Genomic DNA, 13,804 nt, shown 5'->3' on the forward strand with positions numbered 1-13,804 from the left:
GCAGATGCGCTGCGGTTGACGAGAGTACCAGCGAAGCAGATCCGGCGCCGTGGACAAGGCCGGCACTGAATGGGTTGTGGTACAGTGGTGGATGAGCAGTCTACTTGTTTCTAGGAGAGGTGGGAAGGGTAGATGCGGCCGCAGAAGCAGATCCGACGAGGTGGACACCGCTGGCAGTGAATGGGCTCTGGTACTCCGGTGGATGAGCACTCTAGGGTTTCGAGAGAAGAAGGGTAGAAAGGCCGATGAAGTACGGGCGGCGTGATGTAAGATGCTCTGGTGCTGTGGAGTAATCGTTTTTGCAGGAAGGGAAGAGGAAATGGGATGCCGTGTGATGGGGGGAACCGAAAGTTACCAAAGCAGCCCCGACCTATTATTAAAATGAGGGTCGTGACATAACCAAAAAAACATGAAAAATATCTTCTTCTTTTTTCACTGATCCTCCGTGACGCCACCCCTGCCCAGTTTTCTTAGTAGTTCACCGTTGGAGTCAGAGCTGCGCTGCCTAGTATGATTTGTATGGAGTGTCGTGTTACAGCTACTAGGGCTACTGTTTTTCTTTTTGTCTTTGATCTTCGGATCCTCTAGTCCTAGGATCTTTATCACCTTATTGTTTTCCGTTGCTTCCTACTATTATCAATGAATGCCAGCGATGCTGGCTCTTTCAAAAAACAAAAAAACAGCTACCTTAGTGTTTCAGTTTGCTAGTTCCGCAATGCAGGCAATTGCAAGCTGCTCTGGCGGATATCAAGGTTTTGTCTTTTAGTCGTGGATAGCAAGGTTCAGATACAAATAATAGTTTCCCAATCTGAAAAAAATGTATTCATTGTTGCGGAGTTCAAGGTACATATGAAACCCTTTAGATTAACAATCCACCAAAACAATTTTGGTCTTCTTACCAGGAACGACTCATAAACCAAAGCACCTCGTGCGTAGGAGTTTTGACCTAAAAAAAAGGATATCTTGACACATCTGATCACACAACCAAAAAAAATATGAAAAATATATGTGACACAATACACGACGCAGTTTTTCTTTATCCAGGGCTGCAAACTGTGGTGTGTCCCTAACTTTACTTAACTAGCTAGATGAACATAATTGTATGCTCATCATTTCGGCGCACTCGGCATAGAGAAAAATGGCTTGAACGTCAGCGAGAGCCCGATTACCGACACCATGTTCAGCATCCAGAACAGGATCTGATCACCTGCATATCGGATGATAAATCAAATAAGTACTCCCTCCGTTCCTAAATATTTGTCTTTCTAGAGATTTTAACAAGTGACTACATACGAAGTAAAATGAGTGAATCTACACTTTAAAATATGTCTATATACATCCATATGTGGTAGTCCATTTGAAATCTCTAAAATGACAAATATTTAGGAACGAAGGGAGTATATGCCCTGATAATATGTACTCCCTCTGTCCGAAAAAACCTGTCCCTCAAATAGATGAATCTGAGTTAGTGCTAGATACATCCATTTGAAGGACAAGCTTGTGACAAGCTTTTTCGGACGGAGGGAGTACTTGTTTCCGTTCAAGTCGAAAGCAAAGCTATCAGTACAAGTGCAATTAGCATGGGTTATATGAGCAATGTGTTTACCTGGTATGAACAATCCAGTTATGTTCTTCTGAGCCCATGAAAACCTAGATAAAGGCAAAAGGTTAGCTAATTGGTTAGGAATCACACTTGCGGCCAAGCAAAAACTCACAGTACTTCCTACTCACAAAATAAAAGAAACACTGTGCTTACAGAATTCCTGCTGCTGCTGGGGCTACTGCTTTGAAGATTGACATCAGAGTCACAGATATACCATTTGCGACACCCCTTTGTTCTTGTCCCTGTACACGTTTTCATTGGAGAAGTTAGAACATAGCAAAAATGAATCAAAGAAAACGCAATGAGACAGATGATACATACCACCGCTGTGTTCTGCAGAATGTTGCAGGCAATAGTAATCGTAGCCTGTTCCATTTTAGATGATAAATCAAAATATTTTCATGATTAAATTGTCTATTAAAATCACTGCCCATGGGTACTGAACATTTTTTTTTTGAGAATCACCGGGGGAGGAGTCTCTCCACCTGAATATATTACTCGAAGTGGCCATTATGCCAGAGAGTGATCCGGTTTATAAGGGAAACCAGATCAAAAACCTAAACAATTTGAACCCGTTTATAAGGAAAACCGGGCCGAAAACCGTACAAGTAACAAGGTTACAAGAAGATGAGAAGAGTAGGGCGCCCACCAAAGGCAGGACATAGCTAGCAGACTAACAAGACCAACACCATAAAAGACACAAGTAGTTGTGGGGTGATGTCGAGGGACACAATACCAAGACTTTGCAAGGAACCTAACGCACCGCACTGGCGTGCATACCGAACCCACGGCGCAACACAGGAGCACCACAGTCAACGTGTGCCACGCACGAACCTTGACTACGAGCTTCGCCAGTGAAGTTCGGGACGATTAGCAAGTTGGGGAGGCTACTTGCGCGTCATTGAGCAAAGATGACCGAGGCAATACCAAGAGCACGAAGCTCGCAGCAACACAACGGCAACCATGAGAGGGTCTTGAGCTTGCACAGCAAGAGGGACGAGACAAAGGCACCGCCGCCGAACCCCTACAGAACACCACCAAGGACATGCATACGGGGTAGAGATGGCTGCTCCACAGCACGGAGGAGTACTGTTGCCAGACCCCGACACGCACCACCGTTACCCCAAACCAGTCACACCACCACCAACAACAACAACCCCACTGCTTGCAGCTAACCAACAAAACAACCTAGCCAACTTCTCGATGATACCTTCAAGAAGGGGTGCGACGCACGGTTGCGCCTCCATCATCGGTTCCAGGTAGTCCTGGAAGCAGAGTTTCCTCCGAAGTCGAGCAAAGGGTGGTGAAATCAACATTTTGACGACGCCTCCAGGAAGGGTAGTGGCGCCCACGGGCATCACCGTCGTCGGCTCTGAACAGAGCATGGCTTTCGCCGAGTTGAGCATTCACACACCCTGTGAACAGATTATTCAGGGCACACCGCACCACCGCCCGCGCCTCATGGCAGCACCAGCAGCCACAGGATGCACTGGGCGCCATGAGCGCCCCACCAAGCACCGCCACAGGCAGCAACCTACATCTCCCAGCCACGCACCGCCATGCAGCCAGCAGCCAGCCGCCACCACGCCACCGGACGGAGATACCTCCACGCATGTAGCTCATCGGCAGGAGTAGAGTCCTTGCCGACCCAGCGGCCGAGGACGGCAGATCTGGACAGCGCCGGACCTGGACGCCCCAACTACGCAGCCAGACGAGCACCAGGCCAGCACCGTCGTGCGCCGCTCCACCACGACTACCCTTCCGACGCCGCCGCGGCCGGCGCCCAGATCGCACGCACCTAACCACACCTGCCGCCCGCCACCACCGGCTGACCCCACCTCGCGCCCCAGCCAACACCGGCCGGATCTGGGAAGGGAGCCCCAGATCCGCCCCCGCCCCTGACCAGTCAGCGCCCGAGCAAGCAGCGACGAGCTGCTGCACACAGGGGGCCGGGACTGGCTGGCAGGGACACCGGGACGACGCCGACAAGCGCCACCTCCGCCCGCCTCCGAGGCCGCCCTCCCGATCCAATCTGACGCATCTCGTGGCCCCTCCTCTGACGAAACGGAGGACACGCGGAGCAGGAGAAGCGCCTCGCCGCCACCTTCCCCGGAGCGCGCGCGGCCTTTGCCGGCGGCCTCCTCAGGTGGCGGCGAGACTGGGTGTGAGGGAGGGAGGGGAGCGGCGGCGTGACAGGGGCGCCCCCGAGTCGCCAGGGGAGGGGCGACGCGGGGGGGGGGGGCTAATTTTATTTCATCCGTACGAGTGGTGCTCAATTATGGTTTCTTTAGACCCGCCCAAACCGTCATCAACGTGTTTGTATTCTTTTAAAGGAAGGTTTTATTGATCTTCCGGCCTCTTCACCAAGATGATGAATATGTTTGTATAGGATGTTACTAATGTAAGCAGCGAGGTCAGTGGCGGAGTATGAATGTTTGGAGGAGCTAAATGAGAATATTTTCTTCCATCTAAGTCCTCAAAAAATTTCCTTCAGTGATTTGCATTGGGCTGGGGGGCACGAAACCCTTAGCTATACACATATCTCTGCCCCTGAGCGAGGTATAATTTTTCTTTGTACTGGATGGGTTCTAGGGTTTTTGCCAACCACCGACGAACACCCCTAGTTTGTATTATTTTTCACTTTAAACGGAGCAATACAGATAATAATATGCTAACAATTTGTTCCGACCAGAAAATGGACATACCGCAAACATATTCTTAAGAAGCGAGGCTATGTTGATGAGTACTTTGAGCTCCACACCATATAGGTTAGCCATGAATGGATATGTTGCAAGGAGAAGTATAGATAATACCTGGAAAAAAACATGCATTTGGTACTGTACAATAGATTAGACATATCAATGAAGTATCTTGACGCAAAATGTTCTTGTCACATACCGCTGCAGAACGGAATGGCTTGACTAGCCCAGCATACTTGGCAAGGAGCGGGTAAATCAGAAGTTGATATACCAAAACACCAAAACCTGCAAGATCGAACAAAAATGGCCACAGGGTAAAGGAGTTCAAAACCAGTACTTCAGGTAATAGGTAAAGGAGAGATGCCAGATATGTGTCAAGTTCATTCATTTTGTGCTGAGTGTTTCTCTTGCGCAATGACCATGCTATACAAATTGAAGAAACATCACATACCTGAGATAGCTAGCACAGTACCAACCTCCTGAGATGTAAAACTCAGTCCCCGGTATTTTCTGCTGCTCACAGCCCAGAGTGAAAATATCTGGCCATGGAATTTACAGAACACATGCAAAGTTGATTTAGTTCCTTACAAAAAAAAAGGTTGCTTTAGTCCCTAATATGATTGTTCTCTAAAGGGTAAATATCATATATACTAGCATCTTTTCAACCTAAAATGTTGTTGAATATGTTCAATATGCCTAAGCATAGATTTACCTCAAGATAAGCTGTATCATGGAGAGAAAACACACAATAGAGGGTTATTGCTGACATCAACTGCCAGTTCTTTAGCAGGTTCTTTGTGGATGCCATTCTGCCTGATCCAGATTGTTTAGCTTTCCTGTCTTCTGAGGTCGAATCAGCAACTTGCGCCTCCATTTCCTCAATGGCTTCCACTTTGTCATCATGGTACATGTGCAGAGTTTCCTAAAAGAATAATTTATTTAAGTAGGAAATCAAGGGAGAGAAAAAAAATCATAAGGAGATTTACGGGCAATACCGGGAGCCAAATGCATGCAAGACATGCTCCTGCCGCTAGAACCGATATGACGAAGCAAGGGAGGAAGTATGGAAACCTATAAGTAGATGTAATTTGAAAGGTTTATCTTATCTTCCCAACAATGCAAAATTTGTATCATTGAAAGAGTATGAGTAATAATCTACCTTCCAAATATGGATTCCTCAGAGAAAAGATTCGGGTACTTCTTTGTAGGCTGGTACAAGACAGAGCACGCCATTCATATAAGATTACTAATTATCCTCCAAAGGGAGATGTTGTGTTCATCCTTCGACAAAAATTCTAGTTTTCATTTTTAACTGTTAGATATAAATTCCTCCAAATAAAGCATATGTGTACTTTCCTAACACTGCCATGACAGTAAAGTTCTTGCCTATTGGTACAGTATTTTGGTTTTGCCCCAATTAGTAGATGATCCATTATTCTCAAGCTCTACAGCACGGTTACATATAGTTATAGTGGCCTAGTGAATTATTGCAGTAATGGCTTTATTGAACTACTGTATGCACGAGTAACTTACGCTTAGTTTGTTAAAGTGGTTAAATACGATCTTAATTCTGCAAGGATAGTTCTGTATTTCTATAACTCGATATCAAAGTTGACTGATCCTCACCTGTGCAAGAAATCCTCCAATGGCTGGTCCAATAACAAGAGCTATTGCTCGTGAAGATGTAACCTATGACATAATGTCAGACATAATTATCAGCTAGTAACAGATAAGCCTTTCTTCAAATGAATCAAACTGAGAGTCTGAACATAAAGATGAACTGTTCTCACAAGAGAAATTCCTAGTGCTTGGTGCTCTTTTCTGCAGACTTCTGAAGCATAGGCCTGAAAAAAATGCAGACACAACCGTGAGTGTTCAACAACTAATGCCATTTGCTTAATTTAATTAACTCATCACCCTCGGTGTACAGAAATCACCTTGATTGGTCCTAATATACCACAGAGTAACCCAAGTAGCCCCCTAGTTACAATTGCCATCCAGTAAGTCGTGCTAAGGCCGAAAAGGGTGTTAAATACGATCCTGAAAAAGAAGTAGTAGCGTAGGATTAACTTTGATTTAATTGAATGGAGTACGAAATATTTTTCATAATCTAACTGAATTTTCCATACACTGAGAGGATACTGATAACAATGCAGGGCTTCCTCCCATATTTGTCAGCAAAAATGCCCCATGGCACAGCACTGATGGTTCTTCCAAGGAAATAAGCAGCCCCTTGAGACAGAGTATACAGTCAGTAGCTACTGGTTGAAAAATAACTATTTTCGAATTATGACGCTATTAAAGTCTACTCGGTGTACTAGTAGTCATTTATTCCCTTATTTTTCCAGTAAATTGACAAACTTTGACAGGGGACAATACTAACCAACAAAACCAGCATAGAACCCAATGTCTTGCTCTTGCTTTGCGACTTCCAAGTCCCTAATCTGTTAAATAATAACAACGGCGAACATATAATTAATCAACACAAAGTATGTAATAATTCAACAAACGACAATTCATGCATACAATAAGGATAGATGTTCAAGTTTTGTGACTTCTGTACATACCATGAAGTATAGATAGGGAAACAGTGACTGGATCGGTAGAGCTGGAAAGATAACAAACGAAGTTGTTAGTTAGCAAACGCCAACAATTGATATACCTTAACTTATAAAAAAAACTATAGAAATATGTCCAATCTTTTAACGAAGGTGACAAAAAAAAAGTGAGTTTTGTAGACAAACTGCAGAAAGAGCCTCTGAAGAAACCATGAAATAAATGCAGAAAGGCACATGTTTGGGAGCATCTCCTAATGTTTCGAAGTCTGAAATCAGAATCTCTTGGTTATGTTAATTGAAAGCGATTGGATTGCATTATTGTACTAGAGTGGCAAATCCAAATGTTATAACATCCTCCAGATTCTGGCAGTCATACAGCTGTTCCATGAGGATGCTGCCTGATCATCAGAGGAATCCTGTAAAAAAGAGTATCGTGTGGCATCATACCGGCACACAAGCATGCGATCCAAATGTAGAGGAACTCCGTGTAGGGTATCCGGTGGTCGGCCTGCGTCTTCCTCTCCTGTCTGCATCCGGGGCATCGTTCATGGTACACCTTCCTGACGCGGAGCAATGGCGCCTCTCGGCCTGATCCGGTCATCTCGATGCCTCCGGCTGCCTCTGCGGCTGAATGCTACGTGACTCTTCCTACTCCGTTGGACGTCCTTAATCCACATCAAGATGATGCCTGGATTCTGAGAGTCGCGCGGCATCCTCGTTTGCCAAGAGCTGGAGAATGAAGCCTGGCTCTAGTTGTTCGTGGATTATTGCCTTTGGTTTGTTTGGCTAAATTTAGGTGGCGGGATGAGAGGGTTGGCCAAGTCTTTCTCCTCTGGAAAGGCTTTACGTGCATGTGTATGTAAGTACTAGTACAAGTCCGGCCGCTCCTCTTTCTCACTCCATAAATCATAATGGCAAATTCTTTTCTTAGAAGCAAAAAGCTTAATGTTGTTTTCAACCTATGGTGCAGTTGCGAACCAACCTGTGGTTGGATAGTAGAGGGACAGTGGTATCCCCAGCCCACCAGGGTTCAAGTCCTGGTGCTCGATTATTCCTAGATTTATTTCAGGATTTCCGGCGATACGCTTTCAGTGGGAGGAGACGTTCCCGTCGACGACGAGGCGCCTACGGTGACTTCGTAAATCTCAAGGTGATATGCCGACTCAGTCTCTTGAAGGTGCTCATAGGGTAGGGTATGCATTTGTGCATTCATAGGGGTGAGTGTATGCGCGTATGCATGAGCGCTTTCGTCTGTACTGTGTTAAAAAGAAACTATGGTGGAGTTTTCTTTTGCCAAGAAACACCGTACAAACGCAGACACTCATATACACGCACATACACTCACTCCTATATGAACGCATACAAGCATCAATGCAAAGTCTAGGACTTGAACTATGGTAGGCTGGTTCCACCACAAGGAGACACCGAAGACCTCCACAAATTGAGATTTGGCCATAGAAGGAACAAATTGTATCCAAGGAACAAGGGGATAAAAAAGTAATAAGAGAAAAGCATTGCTCATGGCTTGTATTGTAGTCGTAATCTTGTAGTCCGCCCTCCATGCCTCTTTAGTCTTTCTAATCTTGAGGCATTTTCCCCTCATTCCTTTTGTGGTAGCTTACGCGTCAGAAAAGGCATCTTTTCTGGCTTGTAAGATCCCTTTGCTTCTAGCGACTAGTTTCTACCCACCATGGCTAAAGCTACCTTGAATGAATGATTTGTGATCCCCATGAGTTAGAGGAACCTAACCATCTGAGCTACGCTCCGTTCAACCGATGGTGGAGTTGGGAGGGCATGGTTTGAGCCCACACATCTTGGACCACTCTCGTAGCCTCAAGGAATCATTGAGATCGGGCTCCTCGTATAGGATGCAAAAATAATATACACTCGGTCAAGCATGAGACATGGGGTGTGTTTGATTGCTCGCAGCCCCCCAAACAGTACCAGTGCATGCAAAAAAGCCTATTCGATTGCTCACACGAGGCGTTGGCTCATACATGCACGAAACTCAAAGCATTCCATATCCTGACTTGCTAGGAACACTTGAATCGACCGTTTTCGTGGAGCCGGCTGAGGCGAGCACAAGTCAGGAGGGGGTTGGCGTACGTAGGGGTGCAGGCATGGAGGTGGCGAGAGACGAAAATCTGTAGGTGTGATATGGCGCGAGATCTGCAGTCTCAGTCCCCCCCTTCCCCTTTTACTCGCTCACCTCTAGTGGGAGAACAAATCCAGCCTCAGTTCTTGGCAGCGGTAGCGGCGGCGACTTAGATCTGTGGTACCGGCGGCGCGGACCGAGATCTCTTGCACCAGGATGTGCTCCTCCTCCCGTAAGCTACTCGTCCCCTTCGTCTCTGTCTCGTCCGCCTCATCCCCGACATGGGCGGTCGTTGTCTCACATGGCGGTAAGCAGCATACAACTACCCACCATCCCTCCACTATTTTGTCGTTAGGTAAGGGTGCAGGGTCGATTTTGTTGTTACTTACCACAACATCGATTTCACTAGGACAAACGGATGAAGCTGCTCGTTCAGGCATCAACACTCATAGTTGTGACTCAGACCTAGGTCATGTTGGTCCACAAGAGAGTGGTTCATCACAATTCGAAGCCTGCGATTAGACATGGTCCAATGTTATCCCGAGATAGTGAGAGGATGGCGAATCTGAACTCTACAACATTAATGATGTAGAGATTGTCAACATGCTTCGAATGAGAAGATCGCGTTTCTCCAAGCTTGTTAAGACGTTTAGAGAGAGGGGGTCGCTAGAACATAACATCTACACCTCTGTGGAAGATCAAGTAGCAATGTTCCTTCATGTTGTGGGTCATAACCAGAAGTTCAAAGTGATTTACAACACAATTAGGAGATCCAACAAGACAATTTCTCGGTATTTCAAGCAAATCTTATGTGCGATTAGAGAGCCCAAAGGAGAGATGATCAAGGCACCAAATGGTCAAACTCCTTTGGTGATACGTACAAGCTACAAATGGTATCCATATTTCAAGGTGAGCAATACTAACTATTAGTTCTTGCCATGAGATGATTGTATTGTTTTGAGTCATAATACTTTTTCCATGCTATCACATGATTGTATTGATGCACTAGATGGTACTCACATGACTGCTATAGTGTCGAGGTCACGGCTGCAGCATACAGGTATAGAAAGCACTACACAAGCCAAAATGTACTTGTTGTGGTTGATTTTGATCTCAAGTTTACATATGTGTTAGCTTCTTAGGAAGGATCAACCCATGATGCTAACATTCTTGCTGAAAGCATGGCTAGACCTGATGAGATCAATATCCCTGATAGTAAGTTCTAGCTAAGAGATGTTGGATATGCATGTCGTCCTAGGGTTCTTCCACCCATTAGGAAAATCAGGTACCATCTCGATGAGTTCTCTGCTAGGAACTATCCTAAGATTGCCGAATCTAGCTTTAGAGTTAAAGTTGAGAGGGCATTTGGTGCTTCGAAGAATAGATTCAAGATTCTTGATCAGAAGGCATTCCACCCTTTCATACCCGAGTTAAGCTTGGTCTTGCATGTTGCATTCTTCATAACTGGATCTTAGAGTGGGTGACGACAACATTAGGCCGAGAGCAATCAAATGCCAGGCAATTGTATCTTCACAACCATAACCCTGTAGTGCTGCCAACCGAACACCGTCAAACGACCTTGTGATGCAACGCCGGCAGCCAACGAAGTGCAAAGCATGGTTCAAAAACTGTATTTTCTTAAAGAAAGAATGTAAGGGAGGCGCGTACAGTATAATTGGTGCAATAAGGCCAATTGCAAGTACCATGCCTTGAACCTGGGTGGATGAAATGCATAAATCCCTTTTCACCACTAGGCTATGCCTTAGTTTGCCTCCAAAGACTGTATCAGCTTAGCCAAGCTCTACCAGGGCAAAAGTGCAAGGGGCCCAAAATCTATTTGAGAAACCACCGTACGATTGTTAAGGGGGCTCCTATTTCGCACAAGATTGCGACGATCCATTAGGGACTCAATCGGATGTGGTAGCGATTCAACTCACACTGTAGCGACTCAGGTGAGTACCGTAGCGACTCGACTGACACTACAACGATTTGACTGACAATGTAGTGGTGGGACCGGCACTGTAGTGATCACTACGAGTACTATAGCGACTCGAATGGATACTGTAGTGATCGACTTCTTTCGTTTGTTGTTTTCTATTCAGCTTTAAAAACACAAAAGGTATTTTTAAAAGTGAACATTTTTCTTAAAACTAAAAAATTCTCAAATTCCTATTTTTTGAAAATACAAACATTTTTTGGAAATGCAAATTTTTTGCCCAAACATTTTTTGAAAACCATGATTTTAAAAAACACAAACTTCTTTGGAAATTCCAAACACTTTTTAGAAAGCATTTTAAAAAACTCAAAAAGAATCGAAATTCCAAACATTTTTTGAATAAGTGAACACTTTTTGAAATTTTCGCACATGTTTTGGACGCAAACATTTTTTTTTAAATGCGAACATTTTTAAAAAATCAAAAACAATTGCATTCCTTAAAATAAATCCGAAGATTTTTTGAAATTTATGAAAAGAAACAAAAATAAATAAAAACTGAAATACAAAATCCCAACGGGAAGGTTCCAAAAACCGAGATATGTAGAACGTACATACAATAGACTAAATTGGCCAGCCCATCTCACCATGCTTTCACACGAAGCGATAAAGACCCCTCAAAAAAAGTGTTAAAGACCGTACTTATAGAATCCATGATTAATTGCGTGCATCTACACAAAAGATTCGGAGCGGGTGACGGCTGAGCTTCCGGGAAACTTCCTCCATGGTCTTCCAGGCTGCGCTCGCTCGCTCGCTCCCTGTCAGAGGGAATAGACGGACCAGATACTTTCCTGCCGTTCCGATAGCAACCGGGGTCTGGATCTGGAGTGAAGACCATACGGATGGGATGGATCGCCACCACGTATCCTCTGTGTGTACGGTGGACGGGGAGGAGGGTAGATGCGCTCATTTCGGGTCCCACATCGTGCTACTACTATCATCTTGGTACTGTACTACACATGTGACCTTCCCGTCTATCCGACGCATGTGTAACTGAGACGCTGATAGTGCACTAGACATGCCACTGACGTTGATGCGCAAAAAAAAAGGACATGCCACTGACGCGCAGCACATGGAGTATCAATGAAACATCTGTGTATAGGTCAGTTATAAGGTCAGGCACGGTAAGCCGCGGCCTGCGCGCCTTTGTCTAGGAAAAGGAAACGCTCTGGACATGGCAGATGTAGAGCAACTCAACGTTGCCTACGATTAATACAAACTTTTTCAAAGCCATCGTGAAAATGCAGTTTTGGGAATTCCGCAAAACTTTTGGCAAATCCACAAATTGTGCTCTAATGCCAAGTTTGGCTAGCCCTAATCAATTGGTCGAAGCCTCCTACCCTACCGTGCCATGTTCAAGGAGTTAATGGACCGTGACCTTGTGCTGCTTACAACAACATAGGACTATTTGGATTGGAGTTTGAATACTATACTACGTACTACTCCAGTATAGACGTGATAGAACTCTACACCGAGAAGGCACATGTGAGTTACTCCATCTTTCTCAGCTCTCACCCAGCCGATGGTACACATGGGTACGGAGGGGATGTGTTGTCGTCGTCCATTGTCCTGTAGTACATCCATCCTATCAAACCATGGTTAATGGGTATGCTACACACGTACGGAGGGGCGGTTTTCGATGATCTGTTACACTCTTTTAGTTCGTGCCATGGTTAATCTATTCTTCTGAAACTTCCGAAGTTTCACGCTATGTTTATGAGAAATATAAGAGCGTTTAGATCACTACTTACGTTTAGATCACTAAAGTAGTAATCTAAATGCTCTTATATTAGTTTATGGAGAAAGTAAATTAATTACGAACCAGTCGTCCTAAGTGCCGAGGCGTAGAGATGGTATGCTAATTGCTTGTTGACTTAGACATATTATTTTTCGTTTTCAGGTCTGTGCCCCAGCCTGATGCATCACCAAGGAAGAAGAAAAGTTTAGCTAGCTGTAGTAGTGAAGTAAGACCATCGTCGGTCGTTCACCTAGGGGAAATATTAATGTATTATAGAACAAAAAGGTACAGGTGTTGATGTATTCTAGACAAAGAGTACAGGTGTTAGTGGAACGGAAGAAACGGCGTACTCGTGCTACATCCAGAACGCTGGTGGCTGGAGCTGGACCCATGCTGGAAACAAGAAACTCAAACAAGGTGGAGGAGAAGAGAGGGAGGGGCGCACTCACCGGCGCAGAGACAGACGACCCACACGTAGAAAAAGTTGAGGTAGGGGATGCCGGTCTTGCTCTTGTTGATCTCGTCCAGCCTGCACCCTGGGCACCCCTCCTTGCAGAGCTTCCTCTCCCTCGCTGCTGCCAGCAATGGCGCCGCCACCGCCGCCGAAGACTCGTTTCTCTCGCCGGCGGCCATTATCTCCCTTCTCTCTGATGAACAGGAAACGGGATGCGGAGATCAGCTCGGTCGACCTCTGCTTCGGAGAAGTGAAGCAGAAAAACGAAAGGCGCCCGTCGACCTCTCCGAAGGTGGGAGTAAATGGAGCAGTAAAACGCACAAGGTGGGCGTTAGCGTAGCGAGCATCTGCTGCTTTTAGTGCGAGCGTAGTAGACGCGGGCGCGCCTTGTGGACTTCTTTTTTTACAATCACGCCAAGCTTTATTTAACCCAAAATCAAGTTTACATGCACGAAAGAAAGATCACCAGTCCATGAAAAAAAAAATCACCAGGGTGTCCTAACCAAATATGGCGGCCCACCCCAAACGTAAAACATGCTTCGCTAAATTGCGAGCCTCGAAATTCGAGCTTCTAAACTCGTGAACAAAATTACATCTCTAGAAAGAGTGACTCTGGTCTATGATTTCATGTAAAATTGCTCCATAACTCGACAAGTGCTTCTGC

At 45.3% G+C, this 13,804-nt stretch overlaps 1 protein-coding gene across 4 annotated transcripts; it reads right to left on the bottom strand.

Annotated features, from left to right (window-relative positions):
* Positions 1 to 787: 787 nt before the first annotated feature.
* LOC119275883 (probable peptide/nitrate transporter At3g43790) lies at positions 788 to 13,492 on the bottom strand. 4 transcript variants are annotated; one of them, XM_037556814.1, is made up of 18 exons: positions 13,423 to 13,492; positions 13,136 to 13,333; positions 6,870 to 6,910; positions 6,686 to 6,746; positions 6,432 to 6,534; positions 6,240 to 6,342; positions 6,093 to 6,146; positions 5,929 to 5,991; positions 5,462 to 5,511; positions 5,298 to 5,373; positions 5,015 to 5,224; positions 4,754 to 4,841; positions 4,502 to 4,587; positions 4,309 to 4,440; positions 1,925 to 1,969; positions 1,757 to 1,845; positions 1,607 to 1,650; positions 788 to 1,207 (listed from the first exon to the last, which is right to left on the bottom strand). In XM_037556814.1, exons 2-18 carry the CDS (start codon positions 13,317 to 13,319, stop codon positions 1,110 to 1,112), a joined length of 1,527 nt encoding a protein of 508 aa, XP_037412711.1. In that variant the 5' UTR covers positions 13,320 to 13,333; positions 13,423 to 13,492; the 3' UTR covers positions 788 to 1,109. The 4 variants fall into 4 exon arrangements, with proteins under 4 accessions (XP_037412711.1, XP_037412712.1, XP_037412713.1 ...); XM_037556815.1 differs by having other exon boundaries at positions 4,309 to 4,416; positions 13,136 to 13,442; XM_037556816.1 differs by lacking the exons at positions 13,136 to 13,333; positions 13,423 to 13,492 and adding an exon at positions 7,308 to 7,591.
* Positions 13,493 to 13,804: the final 312 nt, after the last annotated feature.

This window comes from Triticum dicoccoides, chromosome 3B (assembly GCF_002162155.2).
Source record: "Triticum dicoccoides isolate Atlit2015 ecotype Zavitan chromosome 3B, WEW_v2.0, whole genome shotgun sequence".
Lineage (NCBI taxonomy): Eukaryota > Viridiplantae > Streptophyta > Magnoliopsida > Poales > Poaceae > Triticum > Triticum dicoccoides.